The 24,125-nt window shown below is 48.5% G+C and overlaps 3 protein-coding genes across 12 annotated transcripts in view; 1 reads left to right on the top strand and 2 right to left on the bottom strand.

The window, feature by feature from the left end:
* Nucleotides 1-3,552, bottom strand: part of LOC140657965 (uncharacterized) — a 9,377-nt gene extending 5,825 nt beyond the window's left edge. For both annotated transcript variants that reach the window (XM_072875763.1, XM_072875765.1), the window contains exon 1: nucleotides 2,935-3,552. In XM_072875763.1, coding sequence (XP_072731864.1) covers nucleotides 2,935-3,093 — 159 coding nt within the window. In that variant the 5' untranslated portion in view covers nucleotides 3,094-3,552. The remainder of the gene's footprint in view (nucleotides 1-2,934) is intronic.
* LOC140657967 (uncharacterized) overlaps nucleotides 3,379-24,125 on the top strand; it is a 27,040-nt gene continuing 6,293 nt past the window's right edge. Inside the window, exons 1-5 of one of the 6 annotated variants that reach the window (XM_072875773.1) lie at nucleotides 3,379-3,502; nucleotides 3,782-4,050; nucleotides 4,227-4,332; nucleotides 10,125-10,234; nucleotides 11,203-11,404. In XM_072875773.1, coding sequence (XP_072731874.1) covers nucleotides 3,475-3,502; nucleotides 3,782-4,050; nucleotides 4,227-4,332; nucleotides 10,125-10,234; nucleotides 11,203-11,274 — 585 coding nt within the window. In that variant the 5' untranslated portion in view covers nucleotides 3,379-3,474 and the 3' untranslated portion in view covers nucleotides 11,275-11,404. Of the gene's footprint in view, nucleotides 3,503-3,549; nucleotides 3,745-3,781; nucleotides 4,051-4,226; nucleotides 4,333-10,124; nucleotides 10,235-11,202; nucleotides 11,405-11,425; nucleotides 11,923-24,125 lie in introns of those variants that run through there. The other 5 variants (XM_072875771.1, XM_072875772.1, XR_012044557.1 and 2 more) reach the window with 5 other exon arrangements.
* The window catches only part of TMEM40 (transmembrane protein 40), a 17,470-nt gene continuing 14,001 nt past the window's right edge, over nucleotides 20,657-24,125 (bottom strand). For all 4 annotated transcript variants that reach the window (XM_072875766.1, XM_072875768.1, XM_072875769.1 and 1 more), the window contains one exon: nucleotides 20,657-23,843. In XM_072875766.1, the coding sequence (XP_072731867.1) occupies nucleotides 23,824-23,843 (20 nt within the window). In that variant the 3' untranslated portion in view covers nucleotides 20,657-23,823. The remainder of the gene's footprint in view (nucleotides 23,844-24,125) is intronic.

Raw genomic sequence — 24,125 nt, 5'->3', positions numbered from 1 at the left:
GAACGGCCTCCAAGAGGTCATGTAAATCCACTTCTCACACCCGTTTCTCCCACGTGCAAGCAGTATTTTACTGCAAGAGAGCCCTCCTGCAGTTCCTTTCGCTTGCGTTAAAAGCAATGTTTAACCCAGCCTCAGCTCCCATGGCATTTCTGCCCTCCTCTGCCACAAGAGCCAAAGGCAGAACCCACAATGCACATCCAGCTTTTTAAGTCAGGCTAAATATCAGATAAGGTCTCCCCTGGAGATTTCCTGGGGGTGCTCCTTCTGTACCTACAGAGGTACAGGCACATAGATCTCCTGTGAACGCAAGTCAGTCAAGGTGAGCTGTCGGCAGGACTCCGAGGTTGATCTATCCATTGTTTCCCCAGGATATTATTCTCAAAATTTTGCTCCGGGATGTACCCAATGGGAATCCTCCCCTCTTCAAAAAGAGGGCTCTGTCAACTACTGGCTTCACCTTTCTGTGATATAAAGTGAAAATGCACAAGGACGTGTCAGACTGCGGGGGGAGAGAGGAACGGTGAAGGGAAAGGTAAGCTGATGGTGCATCCACCCTAAAGCTTTTATGTGCACTAGGACCAAGTCCCAGGTCCTGATGCTCTGCAGAGTTCAGAGCAATACTGCTAGCAGCTTTTTGGAAACTGGACACAATCTCAGTGAATCTGGGGACCTTCCATACCCCCGTGACTTTCCCAGCTCATTGACCTGGCGTGATCAGCAGGCAATCACAGGCAGGCAGGGCCAGGCTTCTCTTTGAGAGACAACTACTCGAGGTGACTTCCGCTGCTGTCAGCGCCTTGGCACCAAAATGCAAGCAGACACGGTATCTTCTGGGATCTTTAAAGAAAGGTCCAGCTTTGCAAAGCTATTAGGGACAAAGTGCAGCTCTCCCTCAACAACTCAACTGTGTCCTAACACATTTCTCTCTTGAGATCCCCTCAGTCACTGAATTATTATCAGGTTCAATCACCTGCAACATAGAAGGGATGAAGGTACATTTGACTTTAAAGCCGTTTCCTAAAATCAAGGCTCTGCTAGCAGTAGGTATCTAGAGAGCCCAAAGGTTATCTACTAGAAGCTAGAATTATTTGCAAAGTCTGGTCCGATCCATTCATCTTAAAATACGTGCTTTGGATCAGACGCTACCACCTTTACAGGGTATGCAAAGCTTGAATTCAAGCTCTATCTCCCTCTTCTGCTGACACCAGAAAAATGGTGATGCCACCACAGTATTACCTCATCTCCGGCCCAAGATCAAAATTCAGTACTACCACTCATTCCCAAACCTTGGAACTGTCAACTCAAACGAGGATTGCAGGATTGCTCCGATCACTCCGTAAAGTCTGGCTGCCTGTGCAGCAGGCAGCGAGCACTAAAAACCCACTGTTTACCATTTGAGAGTGCAAACCTTTCTCAAGCTACACATGTGGCTCAGGCTCTAATGAATCTGCTCCATTCCGGCACCTTCGTAAGAGGCTTAAAAACAGCTTGCTCTCCAGTTCAGGCTCTGGGAAAAGGTCTTGGCTACCAATAACTAGAGCTGCAAGGGTGCCTGAGCACCCGGCTCCCTCAGGACAAGAGGAAAGCATGCTTTGAGGACACAGAGCACATTGTCATCTCCTGCTATGTTAAATGTGCGGTGGGGAGAACAGCAACGCTATCATGGCACATAAATCAATCTCCTGATTTAGAATACACAAATCCACTCCAGAAAAGTTTAATGTGGGTTCCTGGGGCACCATATCCCAAAAGACACAATAAAAGAAAAAAGGCAAGCAGAATTCTCCAGTCTTTATAACAATCCAAATGCTTCAAATATATCAAAGCTCCATCTACTACAAGGCTGCACACTGCAGCAGCTGCTTGGAAGCAGCAGTATCAGCCCGAGGACCAGGAGGCTTCTCCACCTCCCAGAGATGGCCTGGAATAAGCAGCACCCAAACCAGAAAGCCTGGTCTTGCAGAGGCCTCGGGAACTACTGAGACTCCCTGGAAGCAAAAGAAAAAGGGCAGCACTCTGTACCACAGTGAGCTGCCCAGCATCCCTGCTGGGAAATTAACCAGATACCCCGATCCCACAGTGCTCAAGCTCTGTGAGAGCACGTGTCCTGGGAGGACCAGTACCCTCCAGAAGACAGATCCCTACAACAAAACTGCTTTGGCCACACTGACTGTGTGCAACACCTACTCCTGGGAGAAACCCTGGGGTCAGAGGAATAAGGGGGAACCACTACAACAGCCCGTCAGGATATCAGGAAGGGATCCGAGAGACACTCCACACTACTTGCTGGGAACAGGAACAAGCAATGCATCTCAAGCAAAGAGGTCAGCCTGGTACAGCTGGCACATTTTCATAGCTTTTTATGCGCAGGCATGCTTGAGATCAAGTGCAAAAATGGGGTGTTACCGATGCTTTAAAGCAGGTCCTCCACGGCACCAGGGTAATGTGTGTAATAAAGATTAAATCCAGTAATACCTCATTTTAATGGCTTCCTTTTACATAAAAGCATTTAAAGCAGATTAAAACATGATACTAAGAAACCTGCTGTGACTGGGATATGGTAGTTAGTTCCCTTAGAGAAAGTGTTTTACCACTTTTGTTTTATTAGAAAATAGTGACCCACGGTTTTGTCTTTACCTCCTGGGGAAGCAGAAGGTTCTGCCTTGAGGGCAAAATCTTTCTTGCAGCTTGGTTTGAGGAAGCCGGCAACCTATCAGAAGTAAAGGCAATTCTGGGGAGGCACTAAAAGCTTTTAAAAAGTCAGTATGTGCCCTTTATGGAAGGCTAGGTGCTTTCAATAGTAACAACTGCAGTAATCAAGCACAGTAAATGATAGGTAGGTAGGTGATCAAGCTAGTACCCTTTGACAGCCTTCAGGCAGTGATCACCGGCAGAAAAGTCCCGGTATTTCACAAAGGGAACAGGCCTCCGTACCTTGTTTCCCGTACCACCACAACGCCCTTCTGCTGACGCCCGCCGACCGAGCGTCGGCACTGCACCGCGGGGCCCGCGCATGCGCGGTGGCGCGCGCCCCGCCCTCGCTGCTGCCGCCCGGCGACCAAAAGTCGGCGCTGCAGCTCGGGAGCCGCGCATGCGCGGAGACGCCGCCGTGCTCCACGTTGCCGTCTGCCGGTAACGGCGACGCGATGCTGCGGTGCCTGCGGGGTGGGGCCGCCGCGCTCGTTGCTGCCTCCCGGTAAGGAAACGCCGCGGCCGCCCCACGTGCGCGGTGCCGGCGGGCGCTCGGCTCGGCGTGCAAAGCGCGTCAGTGCAGCGCCCGTGCCGCCCCTGGGCCGGCGCCGCCCGCCGGCCGCTCGCTGCTGCCGCCGCCGCGTGGCTGAAGGCGGTACTGCAGCTCCCGCACCGCACCGTTTCGTGGCCGATCGCGGTACTGCCGCCCGGCCTCCGCACGCCGGCTCTGGCCCCTCCGGCGCGCCGTTGGCGGCCGGCGCATGCGCGGTGCCCGGGAGCAACATGGCGGCGGCGGCGGCGGCGGCGGCAGGTGAGGGCCGAGGGCACCGGTGAGGCGAACGAGCCCCTTCGGCGGGTGTCTCCCGCCCGCTGGCCGCCCCGGGGGTGGCGGGACGGGGAGCTTCAAACCGCCCGCTGCGGCAGGCTCCCGGTCTGCTGGAGTCCTGTAGCCCCAGGTCACCCCCAAGCCCTGTCGTGACGGCGGCAAGCTGGCCCTCGGTGCGTCTCCAGAAGCCCCTGAGGAAGGAGGGGATTCGGCCAGGGCGAGCTACGGTAATAACGGTCTCTGCTTCTTCTTTCCCTCTCCCAGAGGCTGCGCTGAGGACGCAGTTGTCCGTTCCTCCCCTGGGGCTGCCGGTGACGGCACCCGCCTCCGGCTTGCGTGGGTTGTCTGTGCCTGGCCTGGCTCTCCTCGCGGCGTGGGGGCGAGAAGGGACGGGCGGAGCGCTTGCTGGCTGTGGACAGGAGCTGCCGCGGCTGAAGCTGGAGAGGCCAGAGAAAGGTAAAGAAGAAGATGTTGAAGGCCAGCCGGCCGGGAGCTGCCTCCCGCTGCAGGCAAGAGAGAGCCTGCCTCTCCGGGTGAGGAAGGCTCCCTCCTCGTAGTCCGCAGCAGGCCAGGCCGCCAGCGTGCACCGCAGGGTCTGTGTGCATAACGCAAAGCGCGGCACAGCCGCGTATTGCACAAGCGAGCGAGGCTGTGTGTCTAGGAAGCCTTGTCTCATAAGAGCTGTGATGAGACACCCACGTGTCCTTAGGTGAAGGACAGCCAAGTGACCGGAGTTACAGAATGGGAAGGGAGGAAGGAGAAAGAAGTGTCTGAACTGGCAAATTCTCCCAGCAGCGCCAAAAGCAAGAGCTGCGGTGAGCTCTGGGCCCTCAGGGCCCTGTCACTCCTCTTCTGTGTCCTGGGCCTTCCCTACCCCTCCCCTGGCACCCTCTCTTTCCTGCGCTGCTGTCTTTTTTTTTTTTTTTTTCCTTCCCTGTACCTCTCCTCTTTTCTCTATTCTTGTGTCGTGCTCCCTGTCCCTCTTTATTTTCATGCTCTGTCTCTGTCCTGCACCCATCGCTGTTTTTTCCTTTTCCACCTCTTTGTCCTGATCTGCATCCATCTCTTTTTTTCCCCCACAATCACTCTGGCCTGTTTCCTGGCATTCTTGTCTCTCTGTGCCTGTATGTGCCGCTCCGTGTCCCTGCCTTCCTATGTCTCTCTTTCCTTCCTTCTCTTTCTCTCTCTATTCCTTTGTCTTGCTCACTGTCGCTGGTTTTTTTCATTCTGTGTCTCATTGTCCCTGCCCTCCTTCCTGTCCTCTTACTCTCTCTGACCCTTTGTGCTGCTCCCTGCCCCATTTTTTTTTTGTCCTGCGTATCTCTGCAGGGCTCCTAATACCTCTCTTTCTTTCTCCAACCCCCTGTGCTTCTCAAGATCTCTGTCTTTCTCTCTCTCTCTCTCTCATTATCATTATTTTTGTCTGTTGCTCTGTCTTGCTTCCTGTCCCATCGTTGATCGCTATATCCTTTTGTCCCACTCCCTGCCCATATTCCTATTCCTCTCTGTCCTGTTGACCATCCCAGGTTTTTTTTCTCCATCCTGCTGCTGCCCTGATTTTCTTTCTCTGTCCTGCTCCCTGTTGCTCTTTCTGTCTCTTTTCCTCTGTCCCTGTTGCTTTTTTCTCCATCTCTGTCCAGATAGCTGTCCGTTTTTTTTCTCTTGTTGTCCCCCTGCCCTGCTTCCTCTTGCTATGTTTTCTGTCTTTCTCTCTCTGTCCCAGTCCCTCTCCCATCCTTTCTAACTGTATTCCCCTGTCCAGCTGGCTGTCCCTTCTTTCCTGTCTCTCTTCCTCAGTCTTTTTTCTTTCTCCATATCTCTCTCTCCCACTGCTCATCACAGTTGTTTTTTTCCTCCAGTGCTGTCCTGATCTCTGTCCCTTTTTTTGTCTCTCTGTCATTCTGTCATACTCCCTGGGTCTATTTTTTAATTCCTCCATCTTTGTCCTGCAGCCCATCACTATTTTTTTCCTCTTCCATCCCTTTGTCCTTCTCCCTGTCCTTGTTTCTCATTCCCTTTGTTCTGTCTCCTGTCCTTTTTTCCTTTCTTGTTCCATCTCTCTGTCCTGCTCCCTATCCCCCCACTCCCTCTTGTTTTCTCTGTCCTTCTCCTTGCCTTTCCCCCCACTTCTCTGCCCTGTTCCCTCTTTGGTTTTGTTTGTTCTCTGTCACTCTGTCCTCCCTGTTACTGTTTTTTCTCACTCCATTTCTGTCCTGCAGCCCAGTGCTGGTTTTTTCCTTCTCCATCTATCTCTCCTGCTGCCCATCCTAGGCTTTTTCCCCTCCATCTCTGTCCTGCTGCCTGTCTCTTATTTTTGCCAGTTTTCACTTTGTCCTGCCTCCTTGTCCCTTTTTTCTCTCTCTTGTTATCACCTTGTCTTGCTCCCTGTCCTTCTCTGACAATCTGTCCTGCTCCTTGTCTGTCTTTTCTCCCCTCTCATCATCCCCCATCCTTATTCCTGTCTTTATTTTTTCTGTTTCTATCTTTCTGCCCCAATGCTTCTTTCTCCACCTCCGTCCTACTCCCTGCCCATTGTGTCCTCTCACTGTCCCTCTGTCCTGCTTCCTGTTCCCGTTTTTTCTGTCTTTATTTCTCTGTCCTGCTGCCTGTGCAGTTGTTTCTTGCTATACCTCCCTGTCCAGCCGGCTTTCCGTTTTTCCCTTTCTCTCCTCTGTCCTGCTCCCTGGCCCTCTTTTCTCTTCCTCTGTCCTCTAGCCCATTGCTGTTTCTTTTTTCCTTCTGGGATTTCTTTGTACAGATCTGACCCTTTCTTTATTTCTCAATCCCTTTGTCCTGTTCCCTGTCCTTTTTCTCTCTCTGTCTGTATGTTCTGCACCCTGTCACTGTCTTTGTTCCTCCTTTCTTCTTCCTTTCCCCTCCATCTCTCTATCCCTCTGTTCTGCTCACCAACCCTACATTTTCTTGCTCCATCTCTCTGCAGGGCTCCTCATCCCTATTGTTCTTGATTTCTCTACCTCTCTTACCTTTTCTTTTGACCTTTCTTTCTCTCTCTGCTCCTCAGTCTTCTCCCTTGTCTTATTTTTCTCTTTCTAGTTCTCTGTCCTGCTCCCCATCACTGTATTTTCTTTCTCCATTTCTCTGCCCTGCTCCCCATCTCTCTCTTTCTTTCTCCATCCCTCTGTGCTGCTCCCTGTCCCTCCTTCCCTCCTCCTCCCTCCTTCTCTCTCCCTCCCGCTCTCTCTGTTGTTATCCTTGCATCCCTCGTTGTCTCTCCACCCCTCTGTCTTGCTCCCCATCCCTAATTTTCCTTTTCCATTTCTCTGTCCTGCTTTTGGTCCCTGTTCTTCCTCTGGCTCCATTGCCCTGTCATTCTGTTGCTCTCGCTTGCTCTCTGTCCCAGTGTCCTGCTCCCCATCCCTCTCTTTCTGTGTATCCCATTTTCTTGCTGTCCGTCCCTCACTTGATTTCTGTATCCCTCTCTCCTTCCTCCTGTCCTTCCTTCCCCCTGCCCCCCCACCTCTGGCCTGCTGCCTGTCACTGGATTTCCTTTCTCCCACTTTCTGTCCAGGTTCTGTCACTCTTTCTCCCTCTGTCCCGCTGTCCTTCCTCCAACCTGTATTTTCCTCTCTCTACCCATCTGTCCCTAATGCTTCTTTCTCCATCTCTCAGTCCTGCTCCCTGGCTCTTTTTTCGTCTCGCTGTCCATCTGTCCTGCTTCCTCTCCCTGGTTATTCTGCCTTTATCCCTCTGTCCCACTGCCTGTCTCATTGTTTCTGGTTATATCCCCCTGTTCAGCCAGCTGTCCCTTTTTTCCTTTCTCTCTTCCCTACTCTTGCCCTATTTTTTCTTCCTTCGTCTCTTCCAGCAGCCCGTCACCGTTTTTTTCCCTTCTCCACCTCTTTGCCTTAATCTGCATCTGGTTCACCCCTGCCCCCAGTCCCTCTGTCCTCTTTCTTGTCCTGCTTTTTGTCTCTCCATGTCCCGTGCTCTATCCCCATCTTTCTCTCTCTCCCCCTTCCTCCTTTTCCCTCCTTCTTTTTCTCTGCATGCCTTTGTCCTGTTGCTCATCAGTATTTTTTCTTTCCATTCCTCTGTCCTGCTCCTGTCCCTTCTCTGTCAACCCCTCTGTCCTGTTGCCTGTCATTTTTGCTGTCTGCATCCTGCTGCCCTGCTTCCCATTCATCTCTTTTTGGCTCTATCCTCCTGTCCTGTTCCCCAGCAGTATTTTTTCTTTCTCCAGCTCTCTGATCTGCTCCCCGCCCCTCTCTTTTTCTCTCTGTCATTCTTTCCACTTCCCTGGACCTCTCTCTCTGTAATCTTGTGTCCTGCTCCCTGTCCCTCTCTGTTTATATCCCACTGTCCTGGTCCCCACCCCTCTCTTTGCCTCTCTATTCCTCTGTCCCTGTCCTTGTCCCTGTTATTTTCTCCATCTCTCTGTTCTGCTGCCCATCTCTGTCCAGTTCCCTTTCTGTTTTTTTCCTCTCTTGGTTACTCTGCTTTTCTTCCTGTCCCTATTTTTTTTTCTCTCCATCTCTCTGTCCTGCTCTGTGTTCCCTCCCTCTCACTCCCCCAGTGTCCTGGTAACACACAGTCCTGCTGCGTGTTACCCATCCCTCTCCCTGTTGATTTTTTTCCTCTTGCTCTACCCCTCTGTCCTGCTCCCTAGAAGTATTTTTTAAATTCTCTGTATTTCTGTTCTTCTGCCCATCATTGTTCTTTTGTTCTCCATCTCTCTCCTGCTCCCCATCCTCCTCTTTCTCTCTCTGTCATTCTTTCCTCTTCCCTGCACCTCTGCTTTTCTGTATCCTTGCATCCCACTCTCTCCCTCGTCCCTCTCTCCGTCTCTATCACACTGTCTTGCTCCCCATCCCTTTTTTCCTTTCTACCCTTCTGATGTGTGTGCCCCCCACCCCCTCTTTTTACATGTCCCAGTCTTTCTCTCTACATCCTTCTCTCATTCTCCTTCTCTTGCTCTTCTTGCTCTTTTTCTCTCTTTTCCTCTATCCTGCTGCCTCTATCACTCTTTCTCCCTCCTCCATCCCTTTGTCCTGCTCCCTGTCCTTGTCAGTCTTTCCCTTTCTTCTGCCTTCAGTCTTTATTTTATCCATCTCTGTCCTTTTCCCTGTACCTTTTTGTCTCAGCTCCTCAGTCCTTCTCCCTTGTCTTATTTTTCTCTTTCTGCCATCCCTCTCTTTTCTTCTGTGACCCTCTGTGCTGTTCCCTTTCTTTTCTTTCTCCAATTACGTCTTCCATGTCCGTCTCTCTCTGTCTCTCTTCCTCCATCCTGCTCCCTGTCCCTGTTATTTATTGCTTCACCTCTCTGTCCCACTCTCTGTCCCCGTTTTCTCTCATGCTCCACCTCTCTGTCGTTCTCTCTGTTGTTGGCTCTCTATCCCAGCGTCCTGCTCCCTGTCTGTCATGCTTTAGCTTCAGTCGGCAACTAAGCACCACACAGCTGCTCACTCACCCTCCCCACCCAGTGGGACGGGGGAGAGAATTGGAAGAGCAAAAGTAAGAAAACTCGTGGGTTGAGATGAGATAAGAACAGTTTAATAAATGGGAAAAAGAAAAAAAAAAGTAATGAAAAGGAAAACAACAAAAGAGAGAGAGAGGAACAAAACCCAGGGGAAAAAAAAAACAAGTGATGCAACCATTCAACACCTGCCAACCAATGCCCAGCCCATCCCCAAAGCAGCGATCGCTCCCCCCCGGCAAAGTCCCCTGGTTTCTATACTGAGCATGATGCCGTATGGTATGGAATAGCCCTTTGGCCAGTTGGGGTCATCTGTCCTGGCTGTGTCCCCTCCCAGCTTCTTGTGCACCTGGCAGAGCATGGGAAGCTGAAAAGTCCTTGCCCAGTGTAAGCACTGCTCAGCAACAACTGAAACATCAGTGTGTTATCAACATTATTCTCATACTAAATCCAAAACACAGCACTCTACCAGCCACTAGGAAGAAAACTAACCCTATCCCAGCCAAAACCAGGACACTGTCCCTCTCTCTTTAGCAGTATCCCTCTTTCTGGCTCCCTGTCCTTCACCTGTTTTCTATATCGCTCTGTCCTTCCTCCTGTCTTTCCTTGTCCCTCTGGCCTGCTACCCATCACTGTTTTTTTCTTTCTTTCTCCATCTCTCTGCCTTGGTCCTGTCACTCCTCCTCTGTCTGTCTCTTTCTTTCTCCACCTCTGCCCCGCTCCCTGTCCCTTTTCTCTTATTCTCTCTGTCCTCCATGCTCCCCCTAACTTTTTGTCTATGTATCTCCATACCACTGTTTCTCCCATTGTTTCTCGCTGTATCCCCCTGCCCAGCTCGCTGTCCCGTTATTCCCCTCTGTCCTGCTCCCTGGCCTTTTTTCTCATCCTGCAGCCCAGTGCTGGTTTTTCTTTCTCCCTCTCTTTGTCCTGATCTCTCTCTCTCTTTTTCCCCCTCAATCCCACTGGTTTGTTCCCCATCTTTTTGTCTCTCTCCCTCCTTCCTTATTCCTCTCATTCAATTTCTCTCTCAATCCATCTGTTTTGCTCCCTGCTCACCATTTTCTCTCTCTCTCCCTCTGTCCTACTCTTGTGTGTAGTGCATGAGCGAGTGAGGCTACATGTCTAGGAAGCCTCATCTCGTAAGAGCTGTAAGACACCCATGTATTCTCTTAGGTGGAGGACAGCCAAGTGACCGGAGTTACAGAATAGGAAGGGAGGAGAGAAGGAGAAAGAAGTGTCTGAACTGGCAAATCCTCCTGGCAGCGCCAAGAGCAAGAGCTGCGGTGAGTCCCGCACCCTCGGGGCCCTGTTGCCCCTCTTCTGCATCCCAGTCCCTCCCTGCCCCTCCCCTGCCCCCCCCCCCTTTCCCTCACTGCTGCTTCCCCCCCCCCCCCTCCCCCTCCCCTCTACCTCCTTTCTCCATCTCGCTCTGGGCAGCTCCCTGTCCCCATCTTTTACGTCCTCCCTCTCTCTGCCCTGTAGCCCATGGCTATTTTCTCCATCTCCATTTCTCTCTGTCTGGCTCCTGGCCACTATTTTTCATTCCTCCCTCTCTGTCCTGTAGCCCGTTGGTATTTTTGCTGTCTCTGGCTCTCTCTGCCTGGCTCCCTGTCCCTGTTGTTCAAGGTCTTCCTCCTCTGCTCTCTAGCATGTTGCAAGTCTATCTCTTTCTTGCTCTCTTTATTCTGCTCCCTGCCCCTCATTTTGAATGCCACCTCCTCTGTCCTGTTGCCCGTTGGTATTTTTTCCTTTCTCCATCTCACTGGATCTTGCTTGCTGTCCCTGTTTTTCTGAGTCTTCCCTCTCTCCCTCTAGCCTGTGGCTATGTTTTTTCTTTCCCCGTCTTGGTTTGTCTGGCTCCCTGTCCCTATTCTTTAATTCCTCTGTCTCTCCCCTTCAGCTCACCGAGGTTTTTTTGGTAGTTCTCAGTTTATCTCTGTCCACCTCACTGTCGCCTTTTTTAAATCCCCCTCTCTGCCCTGTGGCCCATCACTATTATTTGTTTTTCTCCATCTCCCTCAGTCTGGTTCCCTGTCGCTTCCTCCTCCCTGACCTGTAGCCCATCGCTATTTCTTTTTCCTCTGTGCCTCTCTCTCTGTAGCTCCCTTTCCCTGTTTTTCAATCCCCCTTCTCTGCCCTGTAGCCGATCGCTGTTGTATTGGGTTTACGTGTATTGGGTTTTGTTAGCTGGGGCGGGGCAGGGGCTGCAGGGGTGAGAAGACTGCAGGAGTTGTCCTCATGTTGGACACAGCCAGTTCCAGCTCCAAGACGGATCTGCTGGTCAAAGCTGAGCCCGTCAGCAACGCTGGTAGCGCCTCTGTGATGGGCATTTAAGAAGGGGTAAAAAATACTGCGCAGAAGCTGTGATAGAGAAAACGTGAGTGTGAAACAGTGCTGCAGACACCAAGGCCAGGGAAGAAGGAGGGGGAGGGGGAGAAGATGCTCCAGGCACTGGAGCAGAGATTCTCCTGCAGCCCGTGGTGAAGCCCATGGTGAGGCAGGCTGTCCCCTGCAGCCCATGGAGGTCCACGGTGGAGCAGACATGCACCTGCAGCCTGTGGAGGACCCCACGCCGCAGCAGGTGGATGTGCCTGAAGAAAGCTGTGACCCCGTGGAGAGCTTGCGCTGGAACAGGCTCCTGTCAGCACCTGTGGTCCCGTAGAGAGGAGCCCACGCTGGAGCAGGCCCCTGGCAGGACCCGTGGCCCCATGGGAAGGACCCCACACTGGAGCAGAAAAAGAGCATGAGGAGGAAGGAGCGCAGAGACAACGCGTGCTAAACTGCCTGCAACCCCCACTCCCTGTTCCCCTGTGTTGCTTGGGGGTAGGATGTAGAGAAGTCAGGAGTGAAGATGAGCCCAGGAAAAAAGAGCAGGGAGGGGGGAAGGTGTTTTTTAGATTTGTTCTTATTTCTCATTATCCTACTCTGATTTTGATTGACAATAAATTAAATTAATTTCCCCAAGTCGAGTCTGTTTTGCCTGTGACAGTAATTGGTGAGTGATCTCTTTGTCCTTATCTCGACCTACAAAGCTTTTTTGTTGTATTTTCTCCCCCTGTCTTGTTGAGGAGGGGAGTGATAGAGCGGCTTGGTGGGCACCTGGTGGCCAGCCAAGCTCAACCCACCATAGTTTCCTTCCATCAGACTCCCTGTCCCTATTTTTTAATTCTTGCCGATGTTTCTTGTACACCATCACTTTTGAAACAGTCTTCCTACTTCTCCGTCCCTATCTTATTAATTCTTGCATATGTTTCTCAAACCCAGTCGCTTTTTTAATTTTCTTGCTACCTTTCCCTCTCTCTGTCTCCCTAACCTAATTTTAATTTCTTGCTGGTGTTTCTTGTATCCCGTCACTTTTCAGATTTTCTTCCTCCATCTCCCTCTATACATCTCCGTGTACCTATTTTTTAATTCTTCTGTATGATTCTTGTATCCAGTCGCTTTCAAAATTTTCTTTCTCCGTCTCCCTCTGTCTCCCTGTCTCTAATTCTTAATTCTTCCCTCTCTGTCCTGTACCCTGTCACTTTTTACATTTTCTTTCCACATCTCCCTCTTTCTGTCTCCCTGTCCCTATTTGTTAGTTCTTGCCTACGTTTCCTGTACCCTGTCACTTTTTAAAATTTTCTTTCTATGTCTACCTCCATCTGGCTCCCTGTTTCTATTTTTTATTTTTTATGTTCCTTTTCCCCTGTCACTTCAGAATTTTTCCTGTCCCTTGTCTTGTCTCTGTCTTGTCCTGCTGGTCCCTTCCGCCTCTCTCTCCTGCTCCCTGTCTCTTATTTATTCCTCCATCTCTTTGTCCCTGTTTCTTTTTGGCTCAGTCTCTCCACTCTCTCTACACCCGTGTCCTGCTCCCTGTCCCTCTGTCATTCGCAGCATCCCATTTTCTGGCTCCCTGTCCCCACCTCTTCTCTATGTCCCTCTGTCCTTCCTCCTGCTTTTCTTTTCCCTTTTCTCCCTCTGTCCTGCTGCGTTTGGGCACTGAGCCTTGTAGCCAACTCGCTGCCGGGATTTCTTATGTGCATTAATGAACACGCTTTTCCTGCCTCTTTGTGTCCCTGGACGTCTTTGCAGCCCCGGGGACAGAGCTCCTGGCTGTGGACAGATGCAGGGAGGGGGTGATGTGCTGTGGGGCTTTGGCAATGGCCCCTGGTCCCGGTGGGCTCCAGCTGGGGCTGGGGTGTGGCCAGTGAGGCTGAGGATGGGGCTGGCCCCGCTGTGAGAAGGGGCTCTAGCTGTAAAGGGGGCTGCCTGGGCACGCCTGCTCGAGGGAGCTGAAGGGGAACTGGCCGAGGAGGGAATCAAAGGGGGTCCTGCAGGCCGGTGCCTCCAGCAAGGAATGGCCAGTCCCTGTGGCGAGGAAGGATCCCTCTGAGCCGTCCCGGACAGAGCAGACACCAGCACGTGGTGCCGGCAGCTCGGTGCCTCCATCGGCTACACGCGTGAGCCGCTGTGTGATGAGGAAGCCTTGCGGATGAAGACCATCGAGGCGTCCACTGCATGCTGCTGAGTGGGCGAGGGTCGGGCAGGCAGCACTGCAGAGGAGGAGGGGGCAGAGGCAGAGAGAGAAGCATCGGGGCAGCGGAGGTCTCCTGCCGGCACCAGGAGCCGTGGTGAGTTGTGTGCCACCTTCTCTGCATCCTGGCCCATCTCTGCCACCCTTCTCCAGATGTCTGCCTGCCTCCCTTCCTCTGTCTCCCTCTCTGCCCATCCACCTACCTGTATGGTTCCCCAAAACTTGTTATTCTTCTGCCAACTCTGCCCAGTACCCTGTTGCCTTTTAATTTTTTTCTATGTCTCTCTCTGACCGGCTCACTCTCCCTGTTTTTTAGCTTTTCCGTACTGCCTTGTACCCCATTGCTTTTAAAATTTCATTTCTATGTCTCCCCCTATCTGGCTCCCTGGCCCTATTTTTTAATACCTCCGTCTGCTCTGTACCCCATCACTTTTCAAACTTTCTTTCTATGCCTCCCTCTGTCTGGCTCCCTTTTCCTATTTTTTATTTCTTCTCGTTCTTTCCTTTACCCCATCAGTTTTAAAATTTTTTTTATACGTATGTCTCGCTCTCTCCATCTCCCTGGCCTTATTTTTTAATTCTCACCTGTGTGAATTGTACCCTGTCGCTGTTTGAATGTTCTTTCTATTTCTCCCTCTGTCTTCCTCCCTGTCCCTATTTTTAAATCCTTTCCTGTGGTTCCTGTACCCCACCGCTTTCTAGTTTCTCTTTCTATGTATCCCCTTATCCATCTCCCTGTCTTTATTTCTTAATGTTTTCCCATCTGTCCTGTACCCCGTCACTTTTAAAATTTTGTTTCTATGTCTCCCTCTATCTGTCTCCCTGTCCCTATTTTTCAGTTCCTCCCTTTAGCTGGGGAAGGGTCTGCCCAGGCACGCCTGCCTGAGGGAGCTGACGAAGGGGAACTGGCGGAGGAGGGAATCCAAGGGGGTCCCGCAGGCCGGTGCCTCCAGCAAGGAATGGCCAGTCCCTGCAGCGAAGGATCCCTCCGAGCCGTCCCCGACAGAGCAGACACCAGCGTGCGGTGCTGGGAGCTCCATGCCGCCGTCGGCTGCACGTGTGAGCCGCTGGGAAGCCTCGCGGTGGAGGAGCGAGGAAGGCGTTGGAGTGGCGAAGGTCTCCTGCCGGTGCCAGCAGCAGTGGCCAGTTGCGCGTTCTCTTGCGTGCGTCCCGGTCCATCTCTGCCTGTCCCTGCTTCTGCCTCCCTCTCCGCTGGCCCTCCTACCTGTCCGGCTCCCCCGGACTTGTTACTCTTCTGCCAACTCTGCCCTGTACCACTTCACCTATTAATTTTTTTCTATGTTTCCCTCTCAGCAGCTCCCTCTCCCTGTTTTTTAATGCTTTCCTGTACCCTCTTGCATTTTAATTTCTCTTTCTGTTTCCTTCTCTCTGGCACCCTGTCTCTGTTTTTTAATTCCTCCCTCTGTCCTGTACCTTGTACCTTTTTATATTTTCTTTCTATGTTTTCTTCTATCCATCTCCCTGTCCTTATTTTTTAATTATTTCCTGTGTTTCTTGTACACTGTTGCTTTTAAAATTTTCTTATTATGGCACCTCCTACCCATCTCCCTGTCCCTGCTTTTTTAATATTCCTATGTTTCTTGTACCCAATCACTGTTTCAATTTCCTTTCTACATTGTCCTCTAACCATCTCCCTGTCCCAATGTTTTAATTCTTGTCTATGTTTCTTTTACTCAGTTGCTTTTGAAAATTCCTTCTATGTCTTCCTCTATCTGGATCCCTTTCTTGATTTTTTTTTTTTTTTTTTAAATTCTTCCCTATATTTCTTGTACCCCATCACTATTTAATTTATCTTTCAACAGTTCCCTTTACCTGGCTCCCTTTCCCTAAATTTTAATTCCTCCCTTTCTTCCGTATACCCTGTCACTTCAAAAATTTTCTTTCAATGTTTCCTTCTATTCTCATCCCTGTTCCTATTCTTTAGTTCTTTCCTGTGTTTCTTGTAGCCTGTCGCTTTTTAAGATTTCTGTCTCCCTCTATCCGATTCCCTGTCCCTATTTTTCAATTCCTCCCTCTCTGTCCTGCACCCAGTTGCATTAAAAGTTTTCTTTCTGTGTCTCTATTTATTTAGTTTCCTGTTCTTCTTTTTTAATTTTTTCCTGTCTATACTATACTCCATCAATTTTAAATTTTGTTTCTATGGCTACTTTTATCCAGTTCACTGTCTTCATTTTCTAATTCTCTCCTGTCTGTCCTGTACTCTGTTGCTTCTTCAATTTTCTTTCTCTGTCTACTTTTATCTAGCTCCCTATCCGTATTGTTTATCTAGCTCCCTATCCTGTACCCCATTGCTTTTGAAATTTTTCTTCCTATGTCTCTCTGTATTTTTCTCCCATTCTTATTTTGTAACTTTTTCTTGTCTTTCCTTAATGCCTCCACTTTTATAATTTTCTTCCTATGTCTCTCTCTATCACCCTACCCTTATTTTAAACTTTTTTCTTGTTTTTCCTTAATGCCTTTGCTTTTTAAATTTTCTTTCTACATCAACTTTTATCCAGTTTTCTGTCCCCATTTTTAATTTTTTTCCCTGCTTGTCCTTTACCCAGTTGCTTTTCAAATTTTCTTTCTGTGTCAACTTTAATCAATTCACTGTCTGTATTTTTTATTTTTTCCTGTCTGTCCTGAACCCCATTGCTTTTTCAATTTTCATTCTATGTCTACTTTTATCAAGCTCCCTTTCCATAGTTTTTAATTTATTCCTGTCTGTTGTGTACCCTGTCAGTTTTTAAATTATACTTCCATGTGTCTGTCTATTTTTTACCTTATCTTTGTTTTTTAGTTTTTTCTTGTCTTTCCTTAATGCCATTGCTTATTACATTTTCTTTCTATGCCAACATTTATTATTTTGCTGTCCCTATTTTTTATTGTTTTCCTGTCTTTCCTGTACCCTGTCCATTTTAAATTTTCTTTCTATGTCTCCATTTAGCTAGTTTTCTGGCCCCATTTTTAAATTTTTTCCTGTGTTTCCTGTACCACTTCACTTTTTAAATTTTATTTCTGCCTGTGCTGGTTTTGGCCGGGATAAAGTTCGTTTTCTTCACAGTAGCTGATACGGGGCTACGCTTTGTGTTTGTGCTGGAAACAGCGTTGGTAGCACGGGGTGTGCTGGTTATTGCCGAGCAGCGCTTGCACCGCGCCGGGGGCTGTTCTGCTGCTCACCCCCCCAGCAGCGAGTGGGCTGGGGCACGAGGGGCCGGGAGGGGACACGGCCGGGACAGCTGACCCCAGCTGACCACGGGGATGTCCCGCTCCGTATGGCGTCGTGCTCGGCAGTGCAACGGGGGGTGGATGCTGGCGGGGACCGCTGCTCGGGACGGGCTGGGCATCGGTCGGTTGGTGGGGAGCAGTTGTCGTTTGCATCGCTTGTTTTTCTTGGGTTTTATTTTCCTCCCTCTTTGTTTCTTTGGTTTTCCCCTTTTTTTAAATTTTTCTTTTTAATTATTAAACTGTTTTTATGTCAACCCATGAGTTTCTTTCTCACATTTACCCTTCTGATTCTCCCCCATCCCGCGGTGGGGAGTGAGCGAGCGGCTGGGTGGGGCTCCGTCGCCGGTCGGGGTTCCACCACGGCGCTATGTCTACTTTTATGAAACTGCCTATTGCTATTTTTTAATTATTTCCTGTCTGTCATGTACCCCGTCACTTTTTAGATTTTCTTTCTATTTCTGTGTTAACCAATTCACTGTATGTATTAAGTTTTTCCCGTCTGTTTTGTAGCCTGTTGCTTTTTAAATTTACTTTCTATCTGTCTATTTTTCACCCTATCAATATTTTTTAGTTGATTTTTGTTTTTCCTTAGTTCTGTCACATTTAAAATTTTCTTTTATGTCAGCTTTTATCCAGTTTGTTATCCCTATTTTTTAATTCTTTCCTCTCTATGTGCACTGTTGCTTTTAAAATTTTCTTTCTATGTCTACTTTTATCCAGTTCACTGTCTTTATTTTTTATTTTTTTCCTCTCTGTCCTGTGCCCTGTCGCTTTTAAGTTTCCTTTCTATTTCTCAGTTTTATTTCGCTGTCACTATTTTTTAAAATTTTTCCTTCTGTCCTGTACCCAATCACTTTTAAAATTTTCCTTCTATATCTACTTTTATCAAGTTGTGTATAGCTGTTTTTTAATTCTTTCCTGGCTGTCATGTACCCCGTCGCTTTTCAAATTTTCTTTCTATTTCTACGTTAACCAATTCACTGTCTTTATTTTTTAATTCTTTCCTGTCTGTCCTGCACCCCATTGCTTTTTAAATTTTCTTTCCATATCTCTTTATCTAGTTTTCTCTCCCTATTTTTTAATTTCTTCTTGTCTCTCCTGCACCCCATCACTTTTTACATTTTTCTTCTATGTCTACTTTTATCAAGCTGCATATCACAGCTTTTTAATTCTTTCCTGGCTGTCGTGTACCCTGTTGCTTTTAAAATTTTCTTTCTCTGTGTGTCTCTATTATTCAGTCTATCCTTAGTTTTTAATTTTTTTTCTAGCCTTTCTTTAATGCTGTCGCTGTTAAAATTTTCTATGTCAGCTTTTATCCAGTTCACTGTTTTTAAATTTTTTCCTCTCTGTCTTGCACCCCATAGCTTTTAAATTTCCTTTCTATTTCTCAGTTTGTTTAGTTTGCTGTCACTATTTCTTAATACTTTCTTGTCTGTCCTGTACCCCATTGCTTTTTAAATTTTGGGTTTATGTCTTTTTCTTTAGTTTGTTGTCCCTATTTTTTCTTTTTTTTCCCATTTTTTCCTTATTCCCATCACTTTTAAAAATTTTCTAAGTCTACTTTTATCCTGTTTTCTGTCCCTATTTTTTTTTCCTGTCTGTCCTGTACCTCATCACTTTTAAAATTTTCCTTCTATGTCTACTTTTATGAAGCTGCATATCACTGTTTTATAATTCTTTCCGGTCTGTCCTGCACCACGTTGTTTTTGAAATTTTACTTTCTATGTGTCTCTCTATTTTTAACCCATTGCTTTTAAAATGTTCTATTGTTATCCCATTTGATGTCTTTAATTATTTCTTGTCTTTCTTCAGTGCCCTCACTTTTAAAATTTTCTTTCTACATCTCTGTTTTAGTTCGCTGTCTGTATTTTTAATTCTTTCCTTTATTTCCCTAATCCTTGTCTCTTTTTAAATGTTCTTTCTATGCCTACTTTTATTCCCTTTGCTGTCTTTTTTTAATTATTGCTTGTCTTTCCTTAGTGCCATTGCTTTTAAAATTTTCTTTCTATGTCTCTGTTTTTGTTCACTGTCACTATTTTTTAGTTCTTTCCTCTCTTAATTCCTTGGCTTTTTAAATTTTCTACTTTTATCTCATTCGTTGTCTTTTTTTTTTCCCCCTTGTTTTTCCTTAGTGCCGCTGCTTTTTAAGTTTTCTTTCTACAGCTCTTCTAGTTTGCTATCCCTATTTTTTAATTTTTTAATTAAAGGCCTCCCGAGACCTTCCCTGTGCTCCACGTCCATCCTGTAGCACTTTAGGTGGGGCTATCTTTGAGCCGTAGAGCACTCATTTGTTCCTCTGCGCTACCTGGGATTCCTCTGGTCAGTCCCTGGCCACCCGAGACCATCTGAACTCTGCTTACGTGATCACCTGAGTTCCTCTTTGTTGTCCCCAAGCCGCCTTCTGTCCGTCAGCCCCCCTCAGCACCCCTCTCCTCATAGTCACGATGCCTCCCGAGACCTTCCTCGTTCTCCGCAGCACCTTGTAGCACTTTATCTCCCTTTCCATCTTTCTTTTTCCGTCAGAGCCTCCCATCTTTCTTTGCTCTGCAGCACTCCTTTATCTTTCTCTCTGCCATCGAGGATGTCTCCGTTCGGTTCCTCTCTCACTCAGTCAGCTGCAGTTTGCCTAGATGCCCTCCTGAAACTCCAAGGCCCTCACTGTGCCTCCAAGCCTTCTTCTCTTACCCTGCACCCTCCCAATTCCTCTGCTCTCTATAACAATGTCTTCTGAGTCCTTTCTCGTACGCCACAGCGCGCTTGTAGCACTCAGCTGCCTTTCGATTTGCGTGTGTGTGTGTGTGCTCTTCGGAGCACTCTTCTCTTCCTCTGCCATTTAGGATGCCTCCATTCAGGCTCCGGCCCCCTGCCCACATCTGTGCTTTGTTGAAATCCCATTCGGCGTTCCTCGTGGTTATCTTTGAGGCTTTGGTCTCTCAGGCCCCCTCAGGACTCCTCTGCTCCCTTTGCCGAGCTCTAGCGAGACGTCCCCTATGCCCTAGAACCCTGTTTTAGCTTGGGAGGGCACTTTGCACCCCTCTTTTCCCCTCTGAACGCTTCCTGACTCCCCTTCTGTTACCCCCGTTGGTCTTTCCGTCCTCTCCACTGTTCAGCGTGCCTCCATTCGGTCCCCTGTCCCCTGAGGACATCTGTACTTCGTTTAATTCCCTTTTGAGCTCATTGCATCCCCGAGACTTCTTTGGTCTAGCTGGCCGCTTCGGGACTTCTCTAAGCCCTGTGACGATGCCTCGTGTTCTGTCAGAACCTTTTCTGAAGCCATCTTTGTGCTCCACAGAAGTCTGTCTGTTTTCTGTCTTATAGTATCTTTCTGTTTGGTAGCTGGTACCCCAAAGATGTCTGTCATCAGCTCAGATCTCCTCTTGAGATTTTCAGAGAAGGCGATAGCCTTCATCTGTTTTTATCAACACATCTACCATCGTGTTCTTTGTTGTGCAAGATTTATTTTTGTTCTAGGTGTTAATTAGGCTGCTTCGTACAGTTTCTGATAAATTTCAGTATCAGGGGAGATGGCGTCTGCAGGAAGGTGCCTGCGGGGAAGATGGCACCGACAGGCAGGAGCCAGCAGGGTAGGTGGCACCAGCAGGGGAAATGCTGCTGGCAAGCAGGGCCCGGTGTGGGAAATGCCACTGGAAAGCAGGGGCCAGCAGGGGAAATGCCACCGGCAGGCAGGAGCCAGTGTGGGAAATGCCACCGGCAAGTAGGGGCTGGTGTGGGAAATGCTGCTGGAAAGCAAGGGCTGACGGGGGAAATGGCGCCGGCAAGCTGGGGCCAGCGGTGGAAATGCTGCCGGAAAGTAAGGGCCAGCAGGGGAAATACCGCCAGCAACCTGGGGCTGGCAGGGGAAATGCTACTGGCAGGGAAGGGCCGGCATGGGAAATGCTGTCAGCAAGCTGGTACAGCCGTGGGAAATGCAGCCGGCAAGCTGGCAATGGCATGGGAAATGCCGTCAGCAAGCTGGTACAGCTGTGGGAAATGCAGCCGGCAAGCTGGCACTGGCATGGGAAATGCTGTCAGCAAGATGACGCCAGCAGGGGAAATGCCATCAGTAAGCTGGCGCTGGCGGGGGAAATGCCATCAGCAATATGGCGGTGGTGTGGGAAATGCCATGAGTAAGCTGGCAACGGTGTGGGAACCTGGCGATGGCATAGAAATGCTTTTGTAAGCTGGCGCAGGGTTGGGAAATGCCATTGGCAAGCTCACACAGGAGTGGGAAATGGAAGTGTTGCCATTGCAAATGGAACTATTAACACTGGCGCTTAAAATTTAAAATGAGTACAACTAAAAATAAGTGTTTTAATTTTCTGAGCAAGGCTTGTAATTGCTCCTCTAAAACTCTGGGCTGTTAGGGCTAATGGCTGTTAGATCTACATTGCCTTACAGTTTCATGTTTTATGGCTCGCTCTGTCTGACTTGATGCCTTCATCCTTCTATGGGTATGAAGACCTTACATTTTTACTAAAAATTTAAAGGTATCCCCTTTTTTTTCAGTCTGCCTATGATTGCATTAGCCCTACATATATAATGTGTAACATGTCCCTATAAAATGAAAGGAATGACAAAAGTTGCACTTTATCTTCCTCAAAGAAAGAAAAATGTTGGCGGATGAGTCTTTATTTTTCCCCTTAGAAGAAGAGATAAAATTTGCTGCTGTTTGTTAGTAATCTCATTAGTGCATCATTATGTCACTACATGTAAAGTCTCAGCCAGCTTTCACTGCGTGAAATCACTATACACCCACTATATTGAGTTCTGCCACAATAAATTAATCTGCTTCAGTGCTATTGCACTGTTGGGGCTCAACTGTGTAAGCAAGCAGCTCGTGTTTGCCTGGTTTGCAGCATCACAAGGGGTGAAGAGGAGGTGGCTTTGTGGTTGCCAAGATTCCTCCTGAAACATCCAGAGCTTAAACCAGAACCAGCGGAGGATAATATTGGTCATTTTGTTGATTTTGATACACCATAGGCAGACTGACATGGTTGCATGGGCGAGGGAAGGATGATGTGTTTATATTTAATGGAATCAAATATAAACTTACATCTAGATAGTCTTATGAGCTCTGCTGAGCCACAAATCACTTCAGAAGAAAGAATGGGACTCTGTAACACAGTTTCAGCTTTATTTCTGAGGGGAGGGAATGATGTCTGGCTTGCATCAGAAATAGTGTGGCCAGCAGGACTAGGGCAGTGATCGTGCCCCTGTACTTGGCACTGGTGAGGCCGCACCTCGAATACTGTGTTCAGTGTTGGGCCCCTCACTACAAGAGAGACCTTGAGGTGCTGGAGCGTGTCCAGAGAAGGGCAACGGAGCTGGGGAAGGGTCTGGAGCACAAGGCTGATGGGGAGCGGCTGAGGGAACTGGGGTTGTGTAGCCTGGAGAAAAGGAGGCTGAGGGGAGACCTTATCGCTCTCTACAACTGCCTGAAAGGAGGTTGTAGAGAGGTGGGGGTCGGTCTCTTCTCCCAGGTAACAAGCCTGGGAGAGGAAATGGCCTCAAGAGGAAATGGCCTCAAGTTGTGCCAGGGGAGGTTTAGATTTAGATCCTTTGACACGGTCCCCCACAACATTCTTCTCTCTAAATTGGAGAGATACGGATCTGATGGATGGACTGTTCAGTGGATAAGGAATTGGTTGGATGGTCGCATCCAGAGGGTAGTGGTCAATGGCTCAATGTCCAGATGGAGATCAGTGGCGAGTGGTGTCCCGCAGGGGTCTGTACTGGGACCAGTACTATTTAATATCCTCTTCAATGACATAGGCAGTGGGATCGAGTGCACTCTCAGCAAGTTTGCAGACGACACCAAGCTGAGTGTTGTGGTTGACTTGCCTGAGGGACAGGATGCCATCCAGAGGGACCTGGACAAGCTCAAGAAGTGAGCCCACCTGAACCTCATGAGGTTCAACAAGGCCAAGTGCAACATCCTGCACCTGGGTCAGGGCAAGCCCTGGTATCAGTACAGGCTGGCGGATGAAGAGATTGAGAGCAGCTCTGCAGAGAAGGACTTGGGGGCACTGGTGGACAAAAAGCTGGACATGAGCTGGCAATGCATGCTCACGGCCCAGAAAGCCAACCGTATCCTTGACTGCATCAAAAGAAGCACGGCCAGCAGGCTGAGGGAGGTGATTCTGCCCCTCTACTCCACTCTGGTAAGACCCCACCTGGAGTACTGCATCCAGCTCTGGAGCCCTCAGCACAGGAAAGACATGGAGCTGTTGGAGCTGGTCCAGAGGAGGGCCACAAAAATGATCAGAGGGATGGAACACCTCTCCTATGAGGAAAGGCTGAGAGAGTTGGGGTTGTTCAGCCTGGAGAAGAGAAGGCTGCGGGAAGACCTTCTTGCATACTCTTCAGATACTCTTCTAGAATAACTTCACTGAGCTCTGCAGAGAACTGCCATGAGATAATAGAAGCTGATACCTCTGATTTTCCAGCCTTTCAGTACTTAAAGGGGGCTTATAAGAAAGATGAAGACAGACTTTTTGGCAGGGCCTGTTGCAATAGGACAAGGGGTAATGGTTTTAAACTAAAATAGGGTAGATTCAGTCTAGATATAAGGAAGACTTTTTTTACACTGAGGGCGGTAAAACACTGGAACAGGTTGCCCGGAGAGGTGGTAGATGCCCCATCCCTAGAAACATTCAAGGTCAGGTTGGACAGGGCTCTGAGCAACCTGATCTAGTTGAAGATGTCCCTGCCCATTGCAGGAGGGTTGGACTAGATGACCTTAAAAGGTTCCTTCCAACCCAAACTATTATATGATTCTATGGATATTAGGAAAAATGTCTTCACCGAAAGGGTTGTCAAGCACTGTAACAAGCTGCCCAGGGAAGTGGTTGAGTCACCATCCCTGGAGGTATTTAAAAGAAGTGTAGAGGTGGTGCCTAGGGACATGGTTTAGTGGTGGATTTGGCAGTGCTAGGTTAACAGTTGGACTTGATGATCTTAAAGGTCTTTTCCAGCCTAAACGATTCTATGATTCTATGTCTTTCTATGGTTCAACATTTCAATATTTCACATTAGCCATTAGGTTTTATGTTTGCCTCATAAAGCAATTTTTTAAATACTAGAAATTCAGACAGCAGGGTTTTGTGGAACTCTCCTGAAATAGTCCTCCTAGGCAGCTTTCCTCATACCTGCATGGTGAAGAAAAAGACAGCCCTCAGGACTATTGCATTCATGTATCTATGCAGCTTTTCAGCATTCTTCATATTTTGTGTTCATGAAGACAGATAAACATGAGCCTGGAGTCTGCTTGAAGACCCAACAAGAGAAACCTACCTCCACTCCCTGAATTTTTAATTGAGCTATAGAATTCTTATTCAGACATTATCAGGAAATAGTTAATACCCCATACAGGGCAGAGTATTAAAAATGTGAAAATGCTCTGCCACATGGAAAGAATAAAGAATAATTCA

Source organism: Ciconia boyciana, chromosome 11 (genome assembly GCF_034638445.1).
Source record: "Ciconia boyciana chromosome 11, ASM3463844v1, whole genome shotgun sequence".
NCBI classification, from domain to species: domain Eukaryota; kingdom Metazoa; phylum Chordata; class Aves; order Ciconiiformes; family Ciconiidae; genus Ciconia; species Ciconia boyciana.
Note: the sequence above shows the minus strand (reverse complement) of the source record. Positions and strands in the feature narration are given on the sequence as shown.